Genomic DNA, 18,493 nt, shown 5'->3' on the forward strand with positions numbered 1-18,493 from the left:
CTGACTTTGGGAATTAATAAAGTTTATCTCATCTTGTCTTATTACACAGCACAATAACTTCTACTAATACACTTACATTAGTAATTTAAGGTATACATCAGTTTCCTTACCTCTGAATATATAGCTCGTTTTCTTGTTTTCATATAGCTCTGTCAGGCTTAGCTTTCATCAGTTAGAAAAACTACTGTCCAAGTTGGCTGAAAACTATTTTACTGTTTGGCTATTTCTGCAATCAAACGTGCAATAGAACAGCTGGTGCTCCCTTTGAGTCATTTCCCTTTGTCCTCACTAAGTGGTAATGTGTGTATTTGTGTGGTGATACATTATGATGAGTTTTAGACTTTAAAAGAAGTGAGGAGATGATGGGATAGTAAAGACATTTTGTCCAGGTCAGTTTCTCACACAACCTCAAAGCACTAACTTGGTTTTATAGTTAAGGTTAAAATTGGATTTATGGTAACAGAGTAGAGAATACATCACACTATTGAATGTCCTCACAACGATTGCTTTACAAATGTGGGGTTGTTTATGTGTGTTTTTTTCTGCTTGAAGGGCAATAGATTAGTGTTGGGGTAAAAGGGCTGTGGGAGGTAACGGTGGCACATTCACAATGAGTAAAGTCGCTATAAGGCTGATGTGATGTTGTGGCCTTTGGCGCTAGACTTAAATGGGTTTATTCTTTATGGCTAATCACATACCATGACCACACACACACACACACACACACACACACACACACACACACACACACACACACACACACACACTTGTACAGTATAGGCATATAATCAGAGAGACACATCACAAGTAAGAAGGCTAAAAGAAGAAGAAGAATTGGAGTGGGCTCGACACCTTTGTATGCATCAGGTGAATTTTCTGACTAATTGGTTCTCTGTGAGATGTACTGGCACCTTGTTAACCCAGCAAAGAGGGAATGCAGCAACCAAATGGAAAAGTCAGTTGTGATACAGCTAATGTCCACATTAATACTGTGCAGTTAGTGTTCAAATGCTGTGTAAATGTTTTATGCTGGCACCATTAACCAAAACAGTAAAGGAAACAGTCTGACATTTAAGTAATACACTAATTTTCTCCCAACTAAGCTTATTATCAGCTCATGGTTCCCTCATAGTCACCTTAACACACAAACATTAGAGTGGTATGAAAGAACAAATAAGTGAGATTAATTTCCCTAAATGTCAAACTATTCTTTTAACACAGATCATGCCAATGTATATGATGTACAGAATGAATAGGTAGTTGGGGACACTACCTATATCTTGTGTGCTCTGCACATGCCTCTGTGCTGGCAAAAACTGAATGAACTGAATAGATTTTGGTGGTCAAAGGCCAAAGGTCAATGTCACTTTGACCTCCCATACTTCCAAAAGCGGCATCATAAGATTGCTTTAAGGGAATTTCTTCAAATTTGGCATAAACATGTACTTAATTCGATTTTGGTGAGGCCAAAGGTCACTGCAACATATTGTCTATTTCATTCTTGTGAATATATGCTCTAACAAACACATTTAGGAGAATTTCTTCTAAGTTCATTACATCTTGCCAAACCTCTACTTGGACTGATAGGTGACAGACATGCATGTCACCTGAAATGTAACTGGTTGGAGGAGTCATACAACTATAATGTGGTCATTTTAGTTCTATTTCATTTAGCAAATATTGACATTATTAAGCCTATGATTTTTATGATATTCCAGTAAAATACATTTAACACAAAAATCAAGCACTCAAAAATGGGACTATTTCATAAAGGTGCTCTTAAATTGCCATAATTATACATTTAACAAAGTACAAGCGGCACTTGATTAAATTGTGGGAATAAGAGCACAGTGGGAGGAGAGCTTATGAGTATGCATGCCTGAGTCTTTTTTATTATAGTGTGCGTGCAGGGATCACATACAAGACCAAGTCTTTGAATCCCTTTCTTGTTTCTTCTTGTTAGAATCGCCATTTCTCTGGAGGAGTGCCAAATGAGATCAAGTGCAGTAGAATTCCTTTGCATGCAGTGACACAAACACACTCCTGCCCACCACCAGCTCTCCTTCTGATTCCTGCCATCCCTCCTTCTTCCCCTCTACTCACAGCACTCCTCTCCGTGTTTCTGTCAGCTCCCTCTGGCCATCATTTGGGCAGAAGGAACCAGAGGGAATTAAGCAAACGTATGCAAAACGCTGAAATGTATGTGTTCTATCTGCCGTTTAAATATGTAAATGAGACATGTAAATAAGAGGGTGGGCAGGCGTCTTTGCATGCTGAAGCACAGCCCACGGGAGTTTTAGCAACACTTTCATCTTCACTTTAAACCTCTTATCACTGAATGTGTTTCTATGTGCCTTCTTAAACTGGTGCTTTAAAAACAGAGCGTCCATGTATTCACACGTTGTACGCATTAAAGGTAATCAATCACCAGCATCGTTTCATCCACGGTTTTATTTACATTCTAAAGATCAAGATCACTGATGACTTTCATTTTTCACAGGAGAAATAACAGCAACACTAGTCAGTGATTGACAGTTGAAAATGTTAGCATGCCCTTTATAACACTCAGCCTGATATTAACACTGCTGCTGATTGAGAAACCACATTTGTATCCAATTACATAAGCGTATATTTCTACACATCCCATGTTAATAAATGACCTGGATTCAGAACTGCTTAATCTCAAAGTATATACACATACATACACACACATGCACACACTCTTTTGAATACAGCAGAGCTGCTGAGGAGCTTACTTTTTTATCACTGACCACCCACACATACTGAAACGAGTTGGTGCAGTGAGCGAAGACAGAGCTGACAGGATGATGGAGGAAGGTGTTTGGATTAAATTGAAGAATTTATAATAAGTTTGCATTGCAACATGTTTATACAAAAAAATTGTCCAAACTAGAAACTCTACTTGTTTCTACTATAACCGATACAATTCAATTCACTGTTTCTCACTGAAAGAATTTAGACATGTCATAGGTGGAGACTTACAGTCTACAGTCACAGTGCCCGTGAACTGTCCACAGCAGTTTTTTTAATGAACTGCAATGATGCTATCAGTTTATCGTTATGATGTCTAAAGCTGCTGGGTTTGTGTGTTACTTGCAAAAAGTGAGACTATTATGTGGAAAGGTCACATATGTGGAATACCTGAGTTGAGCTGTCAGCTGGCTGTTTGAAACAGGGGTCTGCAACCCGCGGCTCTTTCATCCGTATACTGCGGCTCTGCGTGGCTTGGGATTGTAGGGAAGTATTTAATTTAAGTGTATTTTATTTGTTTTAGTTCTTTTTTTTTTAAATTGTAGTTATAGCTATTCTCCACCATGAACTATGAAAGCAACACACTATAGTTGTTTATACAAAGCGTAAAGATAAAGAAATATATATATATATATATATATATATATATATATATATATATATATATATATACAGTGTTATCTTCATTTTAGATGTCAAAAAGTATTTACAGCTCCCAGTGTTTTCTTTTCTGTGGAAACCAAGTCCAAATGGCTCTTATGGTGTTGCTGACCCCTGAGCTAGTAGGCTACCATAGTTAAGTTTAAAACATTCTTCTCTGGACACAGAAGTTTTTTACCATGATGGTTATCCATCCACGAAAATGTCTTCTTTAAGGAACAAATGAGATCTGCAGAACAGTACACATGACGCCTTAACAGTTTTCTACACATGCAACAAGTGCTATTTGCTTTGCTGTAGCCACTGCCATGAAAGACAAGGTGAGGGACATGTGGGGATGAAACCACTAACATCAGTAATATTGTTTAGATGTGCTTCGTACTAAGAAACACTACTTAAGATGGAGTAAAGGAGTGATTTCTCAGGTATGGTGATGTGACTGGCACGCATGCTTACATTTTCACAGGACTGTGAAGCAGGTATTGCATCTGGTCCCAGGGTTGTGCAAGCATAAATGAAGGAAGCTATTCCACAATCTGTCTTTATTCAATGCTGTCCTCATGTCTTTAGTCTTGTAATGTCACAGAGAGAGCAGCCAAGGTAAAAGACTGCAAAATTCACTTTTTGCACGTTACCAGCTTGGCTTCATCCTTCAGCTGCTCAGCCAGGCAGACCAGGTATTTGGCTTGTGAAGTGACCCTGACACACAAAACTCATCTTATTTGGTTTGTACTGTGGGGCAAAACAGACCAAGAACTAAACAAGTTCTGATAATAACAATATAAGTCTAATATCTGAATCATTGCTTCTTTAATTAAATAATTACTGAGCTAACAACAGGTTGTATATCTGCCAAGTGAACAAAGCTTCCGAGTTGCACTCATAACAGGGAAGCAGTTTAGCTGATTATGAGGCAGTCCAAACTGCTAGGATTGTCTTAAAAGGTGGATTTTTTTGTGCTTCATGTTGCTGCATCCTCAATCGCAACTTAAAACATGATCATGCAAAGGAAGAAAAACGTATATGTAGAAACAAGATCCAAAAATGCCTTTTTTGGCACCAAGCCCATTTTAGATAGTCTGAAGTGAAGTCAAATCCTCTCCTGTGGTCTAATGAGTCAAAATATGAATCATGGACACTGTGTCCTCTGGGCTGAAGAGGCAAGCATTCATCCAGCCTTTATCACTACACACTTGAAAAGCCAGTATCCGTGATGGTATAGGGTGCACTAAAAGGCAACGTACATATACATACTATCTAATAAAATATACAGGTTTTGGAGCAACACACTGGATTCTGCCATCCAGATCACTTTTTCAGGACGGGTCCTTATTATTTCAATAAGACAATACCAAACCACATTCTACATTATTGACTCATGAACCAAACTTTGATGTATAAACTCTTTATGAAAATAAGTTAACAGTGGTCAGCTCTTTGCTCTTTTTGTGAAGAAGTATTCCTTTAAGCTTTTTTTTCATTTCCAAGTTTTAGACTAGAATACAACTTTGATGTAAATATGATGAAAGTGGAGAATCCTGAATTATATAGCCTTCTATATAATTCAGTTTCAGCATCCTACAGTGCCAAAGTATTTTTATTTACTAATATATGAATATAAATAAAATGTATTATGTGTGGCTATGTAAAACATTTTTAGTTGAATTACTACTTCATAATCCTGAGTCCACACATTTCTGTGTATGTTTACTGCTGTCTCTCTCTCTTCAACCGTTTATAATTGACAATTAAAGTGTACTTGATAAATCTGTGTGCTTTTTGCGACACCTGCATGATCAAACCTTGCATAGCTTCCAACATAACTATGCACATGCCTGTATCACCATGTAAGTGGCTTATAGCTATAGTATTCTCTGACCTCCCCTGTAAATTTATGTCTGCTTGTTTGAAAATCCTACATAAAATATCAGCGCTTTAACAGTCCTATTATCGTTAAACAAATATAAAATTGTATCTGTCAGAAGATTTGTAAAAACATAGTGTAACAATATGCTAGATTTTGGAGAGGCCTGAGGTCTGTGATGCTTTGAGGATCGAAAAACTGAATATAATCTGCTGACAAACGTAGGTGGTGTTTCTGTCCGGAGTCAAGAATACTGCATTTAGTAAAAAAGTTCAATTAGTGACACATGCACTGGTGAACGGCTTTGACGGCTAATGTCTGCTGGCAGATCACGCAGTTCCAGCCCTAAACATGTCTGGATATAATTTAAGAATAAATCTCAATGTTACCATAGAGGTTACCGTAGAAACCAAGTCATGTGCTGGATTAAATGTATACATGTGATTAGCTCTCATATAACATTCTAAATTATTCTAATGTGGAACCTGACAGACAGTGGAATACTGTGATGTCATATGTGTGTGGACATTGCACTGAAGAGACCAGATCTCTATAACACAGTCCAGACTTAGACAAATACAAGTTTGGTTTATTCAGGCATTAGTGTTTGAGAGTTATGACGTCAAAATCGTGGCCAACAGCAAAAGCTGTTCAGTGGCGGGTGTCCAGTAAAGCACTGGGTAAGTAGTGGAGACAAAATCCAACAAGAATTGCAGTGATTACTAATCACTTCAATCACTCACAGTAGATGATACACATTCAACACATGTAACAAACATAATTTTTGTCTGTTCTAACAGGACACCAAACTGATCCCGTTTTCTACGCAGTGGAAAACTGCACGTTCAAGAAAAGCTCTGACAGGAGCTTTTACAAAGCAAGAAAGAAGAGCAGGACAAGTTCTGGTCCCTCCCCGGGCTGCAGCTACGCCTGGAGGGAACCTCAATCCAGTTCTGCCTTAGCAAAGCCTGCACCCCCCAAGAGCACAGGTTAAAAGAGACAGAAATTAATTTCATTACATGTGTTTTAGTGTGTGAACAGTGAACAGAACAAGGAGACTCTGTGTCTTGCTCAGATTTAGATTAATGCTGAAACTCAGAGTCAGTAATAAAAGTTAAGTGCTCAGATGTTTGAAGGTCTGAATAGTGTCTGTGTGTCTGTGTCTGCGTGTGTGTGAAGAGTGTGAACAGCAGTGTACACACTTTGTATTAACTTTTCCCACTTAACTACATGGGAGGTTATCTTACTCATGTTGCTGTTGATTGCACCGTCTTAGGTTCAACTTCCAACAGCAGCATAGAAACAAAGAAGAGCGGCAAGCGCAGGTCCACGTCTGATGAAGACACAGAAGGGCCAAGGAAAAGAAGCAGAGAGGCCCCCAGACCCTCTGAAGATCACAATTATTCTGTCAGTGGATTCCCTGTCAGCTTTGAAGGTAAAGACAAGCAGGGTCTGAAGAGGAAATCAGAAGAGGAGACAAAGGAACCCAGGAAGAGAAGCAGAAATACTCCCAGTCCTTGTGAGGGCACCAGCCAACAAACTGCCACTGCAGCGTCCTCCAATAACGAACCTTGCACCTCATCGTCAGTCAACACTGTTCCCTCTAACAGCAGAGGTGAGATGAGATAGAAGTAGATGAATTTCCTCTTTTTCTGGTATATTCTCACGTTTAGCATTGCTGCACTTTACTTCATGTTTACTTTTTACTGCACCTTATATTGTATATTTACTACAGTGCTACACTGTATTTAACACTCACACTCTTCACATTCAATTATTGTGTAATATTGTATTTAATACAAGTAAATGTTTTTTTTTAATAATTTTATTTCATATTTTATTGTCTTGCACTGTAAGGATTGCTCTAATTTTGTGGTACTCGGTACAGTGATGACAAAGAATCTTGAATCCTAAATTTCGAATGAGGACCAATTAGCCTGTGATATCTACTGAGGATTAAAACCATCTAAGAAAATGCTGAAATGATCATTTTACAACTATGACAAAAGTGTTTGTGTTTTGTCTGTGCAGCTGCCTTTGAGGCCAAGTACATGGAGGAGATGCTGTGCGGCAAAGGAGGCTTTGGGAGAGTCTATCAAGGCTATCGCAAATGTGACAACATGCCTGTAGGTTTTACACACACACCTGTGTAATTTAAGTATCCACTGTGCATCGCAACATTCACTAAACACATTTTTGTTTTCCTGTTCTGTAGGTAGCCATTAAACACATTCCCCAATCAGGCGTTAGGCGCACAGCAATGGTGAGTTGAAGACATCCTCACAAGTTCCTCTTGTACCTCATGAAATCTCAAAGTTCCAGCTCTTTGTGTGTTTGTAGACATACTGAATTTCTCATTGTTTTTCTCACTTTGTGTCTGTAGTATATGGACACCCGGACTAAAATGATCCCTGTGGAGGTGGCACTAATGCTCAAAGTCAATCCAAAAGAAGGACAAACCAGTGCAGCTGTGACTCTGCTGGACTGGTATGATTTGGACAGTGAGCTGATACTTGTCCTAGAGAGACCAGTTCCCTGCCTGGACCTGATTGATTATATGAACACTAGAGGGAAGTACCTGGATGAGTATGAGGCTAAAGTAAGTAGCCGATGGCTAAGTGTGTTTCTGTTTGTCCACACCCAGCATGTCCACACTCATTAAATCTCTTCCTCAGATAATTGTCAAACAACTGGTGAATGCTCTCATTGAGGTGCACTCCAAAGGTGTGTTCCACAGGGACATCAAGCTGGAAAACATTCTGATAGAAACCGGCTCTGCTGTCCCCCGAGTTCGGCTCATTGACTTTGGCTTAGGTGCATTTCTGACAAATGGGAAATATGCTGCAGATCAAGGTAGGCTGTCTTATCGTCCAGTTCTAGCATCTTTTCTCTGTCCTCAACCGCAGTCCCTCACCATTTCATTTTGTTTCTGGAAAAATTGTAGGAACCTACGATTACTTAACCCCTGAGTGGTTCCACCGTGGTTGGTACACGGCTGTACCCACTACAGTGTGGCAGCTTGGTGTGGTGGTGTTTGGGATGCTGCATGGTTTTCTCCCATTCATCACAGAAGAGGATATCATCTTTGAAAATCCTCTCATCAATGAAAATCTTTCCTCTGGTAAGTCCTAACCATACACATGTAGTCCTGTAATACTGAGAGCAGTGTTTAAAACATGACTCCTGTTCGTCTGTCCAGACTGCCAAGATTTTATAAATAGCTGCCTGGTCAAGAAAGCGGAGGCTCGACCCACCCTGGAGACACTGAAGCACCACCCCTGGCTGATGTAATTCAGACTGGACCTCCAAGGCATGCTGTATGTTTCCAGCATGCAGTTACTGCCCTCCTAACCTGCCTAGTGTTTTGTCTGTCGCTTGTTGTTTTTTTTGTTGCCTCCTGTTCTTTTCTCTCTCCTCTTTCCACTCACCCCAACCGGTCGAGGCAGATGGCCGCCCACCTTGAGCCTGGTTCTGCTGGAGGTTTCTTCCTCTAAGAGGAGTTTTTCCTTCCCACTGTCGCCTAGTGCTTGCTCAAATGGGATTTGTTGGGTTTTCTACACAGTTCTGTACAGTTGTATTGTTGTATTTTGTACAGCTTTAAACTTTACATGGTGACATGCTTTCAAATTACTTGTTCTGATTAGGTGCTATATAAATTGAAGTTGAGTCATGGCAACTGGACTTCCTTTTGTTAGGTTAAAACGTTTTGCTACTCATCCAACTAGCTGCTTCAGTCTGAAGATAGTTGGTTAGAGACCACAAATTTATGCTCCAGGTTTGGTTTTACTCCACCCCTTAGCCTGAACAGGCTCGTTAGGTGAAACAAAGGATGGGGAGGATGCGAAGGATGTAATAGTCACACTTCTGCCCAACCCCTCCTAACACCTAAAATGGGTCATTAAGTGTGTCCAACCTGGTGCAGGTGTGAACTGGTTCTGGCATTTTTGGGGATAGATGAAGGGGCAGCATGATAAATAGAAGACAGGTTGTGTCTAAGTCCTCCACCTCTGTTGAGAGAGGGGGTGTTGATTTGCATATGCAAGGCTTCCCTCACCCCTCTCTCAAACCGCTTGTCCTCTTTGTCCAATATTTGAATGTCACAGTCCTTAAACTAGTGTCCTTTGTCCTTAAGATGAAGGATACACAGCTGATTCAGCTGATTCAGGTCCTGAGGTGTTACTCCTCCTGTGCTGTGCCATCCTGGATGACCATTCTGGATGGCACAGCACAGGAGGAGTAACACCTCAGGACCTGAATCAGCTGTGTACCTTTGTCCTTAAGATGAAGGATACACAGCTGATTCAGCTGATTCAGGTCCTGAGGTGTTACTCCTCCTGTGCTGTGCCATCCTGGATCATTCTGGGTGGCACAGCTCAGGAGGAGTTACACCTCAGGACCTGAATCAGCTGTGTACCTTCATGTTAAGGACAAAAGACACTCGTCTAAGGACAGTGACGTTCAAATATTGGACAAAGAGGACAAGTGGTTTGAGAGAGGGGTGAGGGAAGCCTTGCATATGCAAATCAACACCCCCTCTCTCAACAAAAGTGGAGGACTTAGACACAACCTGTCTTCTATTTGTCATGATGCCCCTTCATCTATCCTCAAAAAGGCCCAAACAAGTTCACACCTGCACCAGGTTGGACACACTTAATGACCCATTTTAGGTGTTAGGAGGGGTTGGGCAGAGGTGTGACTATTACATCCTTCACATCCTCCCCATCCTTTGTTTCACCTAACGAGCCTATTCAGGCCAAGGGGTGGAGTGAAACCAAACCTGGAGCATAAATTTGTGGTCTCTAACCAGCTATCTTCAGGCTGAAGAAGCTAGTTGGATGAGTAGTGAAACGTTTCAACCTGAACTGTGATGACATTTTAGTTAATTCATCTCAACAGATAAAATAAAAAATAAATAAAAAATAAACTTATTCTTGTCTTGTTCAAGTCTTTTTTTTATGTTAACAGGTTAGACTTGGGTGAGGATTAACACTAACTACGTACAAATGCACTGAAAAGTTAGACAAGAAGCAACAACCAAACAGAATAAATGATAAACATGCAGGCTAACATTTTAAAACCAAGTAAGTTAATAATGTAACATTAGCAACAGCAGCAGGTGTGAAGGTAATGTTAGTGAACTAGTCAATCACAATTTCTTTTATAAATACAATTATGACAACAGTTTTATGTTGAATGCTAAACATTATAAGTGTTGGAACATCAGTGTCATCCAACCCATGACTATACACCCTGTGTTATTTAGACAAAAAGTAATGCACGGTTTGCCACCCCTTTTTTAATGTCTGACACTGATCCTGATACTAGAACCTTGAGTATTTGCCGATACCAATCAAATATCAAATTTGTGTAAAAATGAAGTGTTTGGTATGAGAGATGCACGACACAACTACTCCCCAAATCATCTGTATTAAGTGTTTCATCAACATAATGTCATGCGACAAACAAACAGAAAATCATATATGGTCATTCACTCAAAAACATTTCAACAGCGTAACTGCAAAACAACATTGTGACACAAGCACCTGCCAAGCGGCTGTTACCATGGCTACTGTGCATCACTATTACACAGGCTTTGGCAAGGTTAGCATAGCATTACTAATACGGCTGCATCCAGTAATTAACTTCATTGTTACACAATAAACAAACACAAAGTATTGGAAATGTTTCCCTGGGCACACACACACACACTGTACACACATAGTAATCACTCACAAAAGGGAGTGATTGGTATGAGAGATACACCACACAACTTCTCCCCAACTCGTGTGTAATGAGTGGACAAACGTTTGTATTGCATATTATGCATATTATTCCATATTATGCATATTATTCCATCTGTCCCAGATGCAATGTGCTCACCTAGCCTAGCCATCTAAAAACATACATAAGTTATATTGCCTGACATCCCTCTCACTCACAGTTAGGGTTTAGGTCAGGGGTCTGCAACCCGCGGCTCTGGAGCCACATGAGGCTCTTTCATCCTTTTACTGCAGCTCTGCATGGTTTGGGAAAATAAATTATACGTATTTAATTGAAGTGTATTTTATTTGTTTTAGTTCTTTTTTAAATTGTATTTCTAGCTATTCTCCATCAAGAACTATTTTAAAAACACAGCTCAAGCCTCACACCCCACAAACAGCTTATAGTCCTGCGTAAATATGAAAGTGATTTCGTACAGCCCTGATTTGCAGACACCGTGCGCAGAGGTTCAGGAGCAGAAGTCGCATTAGCCAGGTATGATTGTATTGAAGGCTGAGCTGAAGCCCACGAAGAGCATCCGAGCATAACTCTGCTGCTGCACCAGGTGTCCTAGCACAGCGTGGAGGGCTAGGGTGATGGCGTCCTCTGTGGATTTGTTGGTGCGATATGCAAACTGGTGTGCGTCGAAGTCTGGTGGAAGGTAGCCTTTAATGTGTCTGAGAACCAGCCTCTCAAAGCACTTCATGATTACCGGAATGAGAGCCACAGGTCGGTAATTGTTCAGGCTGGGGACAGGAGACTTCTTCGGTAACAGAATTGATTTTAGACAGGATGGGATGACTGCCTGTGCTAAGGAGCGGTTGAAAATTGTGGTGAAGATGGAGGCGAGTTGGGGGGCACATGTCCTTAGCATCATGCCAGGTACACTGTCTGGGCCAGCAGCTTTCCTGGGGTTCACTGCTAGGAGCACCCATCTGACATCTTGCTCTGTTACAGTGAGTGGGGTGGTGCCGGAACCAGATGGAGGCGGGAGTGGTAGTAGGGCTTAGCCAGATGCGTGCTGATGCTGTGTTTCAAAGCGGGCAAAGAAGCTATTCAGCTCCTCTGCCAGCGACACATCTAGGTCCTCTGTTAAACCCTCACTGCCTCTGTAATTTGTGATGGCATGAATGCCCTGCCACACCACCCTTGTTTTGTTGCTGGACAGATGGGACTCCAATCTTCTCTTATAGTCCGTTTTGGCTTTAATTCCTTTTTTCAGGTCTGCTCGAGCAGCTCTATACAGAGCTCTGCTGCCTGACCTGAAGGCAGCATAGCAGGCTTTGAGGAGTCTGCGGACCTGGTTGGTCATCCAGGGTTTCTTGTTAGGAAAGACCCTGATGTTTTTTTCCACAGTCACATTCGCGATGCAGAACTTGATGTAGTCCAGCTCCTGTTGTTCGAACATGTCCTACACTGTCTGTTCAAAGCAGGCCTGCAGTCTAGATAGTGAACCTTCAGGCCTTGTAACGGGCCTAGTACTGCGCCTGCGCCTTTTGATGTGGTTGTGTTCTTTCTCCTTACCTTCTGTCCCAGTAGGAATATTTGGTGTAGGGTTCTGATCACTCACAGTTTGTGTTCCAGAGGTTGGTGAGAGTCAAAGAATAAATACTGAAATTCAAAGCTTCTGTGCTCCTCAATGTGTACTGCACAACCCAAAAAGCCATGCAATCTTCTGTTACATTCTGACGAATGAACTATGTTGTTAACCACAGTATCAATGTTTTTTGTGAAGCTTTACACCTCCTGTATTTTTTTTTTGACCCAGGCATTATCCACCTACCTAAGCAGTGGCTAGGTAGGTAAAAAGCTCAGGGCTCTGCTCGCTACATCTTCCATGTAATATTCTAATAACTATATTGAAAAAAAGTTGGCAATTTCTATATTAGTAAATTAATTCTTGTGAGAACTTGCTTACTTCAACTACAATGAGGAATGTCCCTTTAACAGTGTAAACAAAGGTTCTACCATATTGTATCTTCCTTTTGTTTGGTTTAACACAGCCCTTAGACTTGTTCAGTCCTGTAACGCTGTTGCACATCAGTTTGTATGTCATCTTGCATTTAGGTTTGGGAAATGTCTGTATTTTAGTCAGTGTGTGTCCATGGACTCAGGATCATGGACACAGTGAGAAACACTACTTAAGATGGAGTAAAGGAGTGATTTTTCAGGTATGGTGATGTGAGTGGCACGCATGCTTACATTTTCACAGGACTGTGAAGCAGGTATTGCATCTGGTCCCAGGGGTGTGCAAGCATAAGTGAAGGAAGCTATTCCACAAGCTGTCATTTGTTCACTGCTGTCCTCATTTCTTTAGTTTTGTAATGTCACAAAGAGCAGCCAAGGTAAAAGGGCAAAACAGACCAAGAACTAAACAAGTTCTGATAATAACAATATAAGTCTAATATCTGAATCATTTCTTCTTTAATTAAATAATTACTGAGCTAACAACAGGTTGTATATCTGCCAAGTGAACAAAGCTTCCGAGTTGCACTCATAACAGGGAAGCAGTTTAGCTGATTATAAGGCATGTGCCTTTATCCATTGAGCTTCCAAGGCAGTCCAAACTGCTAGGATTGTCTTAAAAGGTGGATTTTTTTGTGCTTCATGTTGCTGCATCCTCAATCGCAACTTAAAACATGATCATGCAAAGGAAGAAAAACTTATATGTAGAAACAAGATCCAAAAATGCCTTTTTTGGCACCAAGGGGCCTCCTCGCGGTGGGACAGGACCAGAAAACCTCCCCTACGAGGCGTCCCGGGGGCATCCGAAACAGATGCCCAAGCCACCTCAACTGGCCCCTCTCGATGCAGAGGAGCAGCGGCTCTACTCCGAGCTCCTCCCAGGTGACTGAGCTCCTCACCCTATCTCTAAGGGTGCGCCCAGCCACTCTGCGGAGGAAACTCATTTCGGCCGCTTGTATCCGCGACCTTGTCCTTTCGGTCATGACCCAAAGCTCATGACCATAGGTGAGGGTAGGGACGTAGACTGACCGGTAAATCGAGAGCTTTGCCTTTCGGCTCAGCTCCTTTTTCACCACGACGGACCGGTACACCGACCGCATTACTGCTGCCGATGCATCAATCCGTCTGTCAATCTCACGCTCCCTATTTCCCTCACTCGTGAACAAGACCCCAAGATACTTAAACTCCTCCACTTGAGGGAGGATCTCCCCCCCAACCTGGAGGGTGCAAGCCACCTTTTTCCGGTTGAGAACCATGGCCTCGGACTTGGAGGTGCTGATTCTCATCCCAGCCCCTTCACACTCGGCTGCAAACCGCCCCAGTGCCTGCTGGAGGTCCCGGTCTGATGAAGCCAACAGGACAACATCATCTGCAAAAAGCAGAGATGAAATCCTGTGATTCCCAAACCGGATTCCCTCCGACCCCTGGCTGCGCCTAGAAATTCTGTCTATAAAGGTAATGAACAGGATCGGTGACAAAGGGCAGCCCTGTCGGAGTCCAACATGCACCGGGAACAAGTCTGACTTACTACCGGCAATGCGAACCAAGCTCCTACTCCGGTCATACAAGGACCGAATGGCCCTTACCAAAGGTGCCCGAATCCCGTATTCCCGGAGTACCCCCCACAGGATGCCACGAGGGACACGGTCAAACGCCTTCTCCAAGTCCACAAAACACATGTAGACTGGATGGGCGAACTCCCATGAACCCTCGAGCACCCTAGCAAGAGTATGGAGCTGGTCCAGTGTTCCACGGCCAGGACGAAAACCGCATTGTTCCTCCTGGATCCGAGGTTCGACTAGCGGCCTAACTCTCCTCTCCAGCACTCTGGAATAGACTTTCCCTGGGAGGCTGAGGAGTGTGATCCCCCTATAGTTGGAACACACCCTCCGGTCCCCCTTTTTAAAAAGTGGAACCACCACCCCGGTCTGCCAGTCCAGAGGTACTGTCCCCGATCTCCACGCGATGCTGCAAAGGCGTGTCAACCAAGACAGCCCTACAACATCCAGAGACTTAAGGTACTCGGGGCGAATTTCATCCACCCCTGGTGCCTTGCCACCGAGGAGCTTACTGACTACCTCGGTGACTTCGACCAGGGAAATGGACGAATGAACCTCCGAGTCCCCAGCCTCTGCTTCCTCAACAGAAGGCGTGACGACGGGGTTGAGGAGATCCTCAAAGTATTCCTTCCACCGTCCTACAACGTCACCAGTCGAAGTCAGCAACTCCCCACCTCCACTGTAAACAGTGTTGGCAGGAAACAGCTTTCCCCTTCTGAGGCGCCGGACGGTTTGCAAGAATTTCCTTGAGGCAGACTGATAGTCCTCCTCCATGGCCTCGCCGAACTTTTCCCAGGTCCGAGTTTTTGCCTCTGCGACCGCGCGGGCTGCGGCACGTTTGGCCTGCCGATACCCATCAGCTGCATCAGGAGTCCCACAGGCCAACCAGGCCTGATAAGACTCCTTCTTCAGCTTGACGGCTTCCCTTACTTCCGGTGTCCACCACCGGGTTCGGGGATTGCCGCCACGACAGGCACCAGAGACCCTACGGCCACGGCTCCGAACAGCCGCATTGACAATGGAGGTGGAAAACATGGTCCACTTGGACTCAATGTCTCCAGGCTCCCTCGGGACCTGATTGTAGCTCTCCCGGAGGGGGAGACCTCTCTGACAGAGGGTTCCACCAGACGTTCCCAACAGACCCTCACAATACGTTAGGGTCTGCCAGGTCTATCCAGCTCCCTCCTCCGCCATCGGATCCAACTTACCACCAGGTGGTGATCAGTTGACAGCTCAGCCCCTCTCTTCACCCAAGTGTCCAAGACATATGGTCGGAGGTCAGATGACACAACCACAAAGTCGATCATAGACCTCCGACCTAGGGTGTCCTGGTGCCACGTGCACTGATGGACACCCTTATGCTTGAACATGGTGTTCGTTATGGACAAGCTGTGACTAGCACAGAAGTCCAATAACAAAACACCACTCGGGTTCAGATCAGGGAGGCCGTTCCTCCCAATCACGCCCCTCCAGGTGTCACTGTCATTGCCCACGTGGGCGTTGAAATCCCCCAGTAGGACGACAGAGTCCCCAGTCGTAGCACCTTCCAGTACCCCTTCCAGAGACCCTATGAAAGCTGGGTACTCTACACCGCTATTTGGCCCGTAGGCACAAACAACGGTGAGAGACCTATCCCCTCCCCGAAGGCGCAGGGAAACAACTCTCTCGTCCACCGGGGAAAACTCCAACACATGGCAGCTGAGCTGGGGGGCTATAAGCAAGCCCACCCCTGCCCGCCGCCTCTCACCATGGGCAACTCCAGAGTAGAAGAGAGTCCTGCGGGTGGTGTTCCTACGGGAAGGCGGTCCCACGTCGCTCCTTCGGGCTGCGCCCGGCCGGGTCCCGTGGGAGAGATCCCAGCCACCAGACGCTCGTCTACGTGCCCCAACCCCAGGCCTGGCTCCAGGGTGGGGCCCCGGTGACGCCAATCCGGGCGACGTATCCGACCTTGATTTTTCACTCGTCATAAGGGGTTTATGAACTGCTCTTAGTCTGGCCCGTTGCCTAGGACCTGTTTGCCTTGGGAGACCCTACCAGGGGCTTAAGCCCCCGGCAACATAGCTCCTAGGGTCATTCGGGCACGCAAACCCCTCCACCACAGTAAGGTGGCAGTTCAGGGAGGAGTTGTTTTAATCCATCCATCGATTTTTCACTGCTCATGTCCTGTTCAGGGCTGCAGTTTGCTGCAGGTCTAATTGTCCATTATTTTAATTGGCCTACGTTGGCCGTTGCTGGGTAAACAGGTAAACGCCCCCTTTTGAATCAGTCTGCTCGGTCATAAGCTCATAGCTAACCCTTCGACAAAGAAGATGGCGAAAAGAAAAAAGATGAGTATCGTTCATTTTGGGACGAATGGACCGAAGAATTCGCCTTTGTGGAGAGAGCAGGTTCTGCGGTGTGTTTATGTTGCAATGACAAAATTGCATCGATGAAACGGTCGAATGTAAAGCGGCACTTGCCATGCCACGTGCCATCCCACCTTTGCATCAAAATACCCTGCGGGAGACAGCAGAAAGAAACCGTGCCAAGAGCTACTGAGCAGGGTGCAAGCTAGCCAGCGCACTATGCGGAGTTGTTTCTACTTATACATTTTTATTTCTTTGCATGATCAGTGGTCAGCTCTTTGCACTTTTTGTGAAGAAGTATTCCTTTAAGCTTTTTTTTCTTTTCCAAGTTTTAGACTAGAATACAACTTTGATGTAAATATGATGAAAATGGAGAATCCTGAATTATATAGCCTTCTATATAATTCAGTTTCAGCATCCTACAGTGCCAAAGTATTTTTATTTACTAATATATGAATATAAATAAAATGTATTATGTGTGGCTATGTAAAACATTTTTAGTTGAATTACTACTTCATAATCCTGAGTCCACACATTTCTGTGTATGTTTACTGCTGTCTCTCTCTCTTCAACCATTTATAATTGACAATTAAAGTGTACTTGATAAATCTGTGTGCTTTTTGCGACACCTAACTATGTACATGCCTGTATCACCATGTAAGTGGCTTATAGCTATAGTATTCTCTGACCTCACCTGTAAATTTATGTCTGCTTGTTTGAAAATCCTACATAAAATATCAGCGCTTTAACAGTCCTATTATCGTTAAACAAATATAAAATTGTATCTGTTAGAAGATTTGGAAAAACATAGTGTAACAATATGCTAGATTTTGGAGAGGCCTGAGGTCTGTGATGCTTTGAGGATCGAAAAACTGAATATGATCTGCTGACAAACGTAGCTGGTGTTTCTGTCAGGAGTCAAGAATACTGCATTTAGTAAAAACGTTCAATTAGTGACACATGCACTGGTGAACGGCTTTGACGGCTAATGTCTGCTGGCAGATCACGCAGTTCCAGCCCTAAACATGTCTGGATATAATTTAAGAATAAATCTCAATGTTACCATAGAGGTTACCGCAGAAACCAAGTCATGTGCTGGATTAAATGTATACATGTGATTAGCTCTCATATAACATTCTAAATTATTCTAATGTGGAACCTGACAGACAGTGGAATACTGTGATGTCATATGTGTGTGGACATTGCACTGAAGAGACCAGATCTCTATAACACAGTCCAGACTTAGACAAATACAAGTTTGGTTTATTCAGGCATTAGTGTTTGAGAGTTATGACGTCAAAATCGTGGCCAACAGCAAAAGCTGTTCAGTGGCGGGTGTCCAGTAAAGCACTGGGTAAGTAGTGGAGACAAAATCCAACAAGAATTGCAGTGATTACTAATCACTTCAATCACTCACAGTAGATGATACACATTCAACACATGTAACAAACATAATCTTTGTCTGTTCCAACAGGACACCAAACTGATCCCGTTTTCTACGCAGTGGAAAACTGCACGTTCAAGAAAAGCTCTGACAGGAGCTTTTACAAAGCAGGAAAGAAGAGCAG

General features: G+C 43.2%; 1 protein-coding gene across 1 annotated transcript; it reads left to right on the plus strand.

Moving 5' to 3' along the window:
• The first annotated feature begins 5,841 nt into the window (after positions 1-5,841).
• LOC113152418 (serine/threonine-protein kinase pim-2-like) lies at positions 5,842-8,587 on the plus strand. Its single transcript, XM_026345662.1, has 9 exons — positions 5,842-5,976; positions 6,097-6,285; positions 6,573-6,911; positions 7,328-7,422; positions 7,512-7,559; positions 7,680-7,895; positions 7,972-8,149; positions 8,241-8,417; positions 8,496-8,587. The coding sequence occupies exons 1-9, from the start codon at positions 5,913-5,915 to the stop codon at positions 8,585-8,587; spliced, it is 1,398 nt and encodes a 465-aa protein (XP_026201447.1). The 5' UTR covers positions 5,842-5,912.
• Positions 8,588-18,493: the final 9,906 nt, after the last annotated feature.

Source organism: Anabas testudineus, chromosome 4, assembly GCF_900324465.2.
Source record: "Anabas testudineus chromosome 4, fAnaTes1.2, whole genome shotgun sequence".
NCBI classification, from domain to species: domain Eukaryota; kingdom Metazoa; phylum Chordata; class Actinopteri; order Anabantiformes; family Anabantidae; genus Anabas; species Anabas testudineus.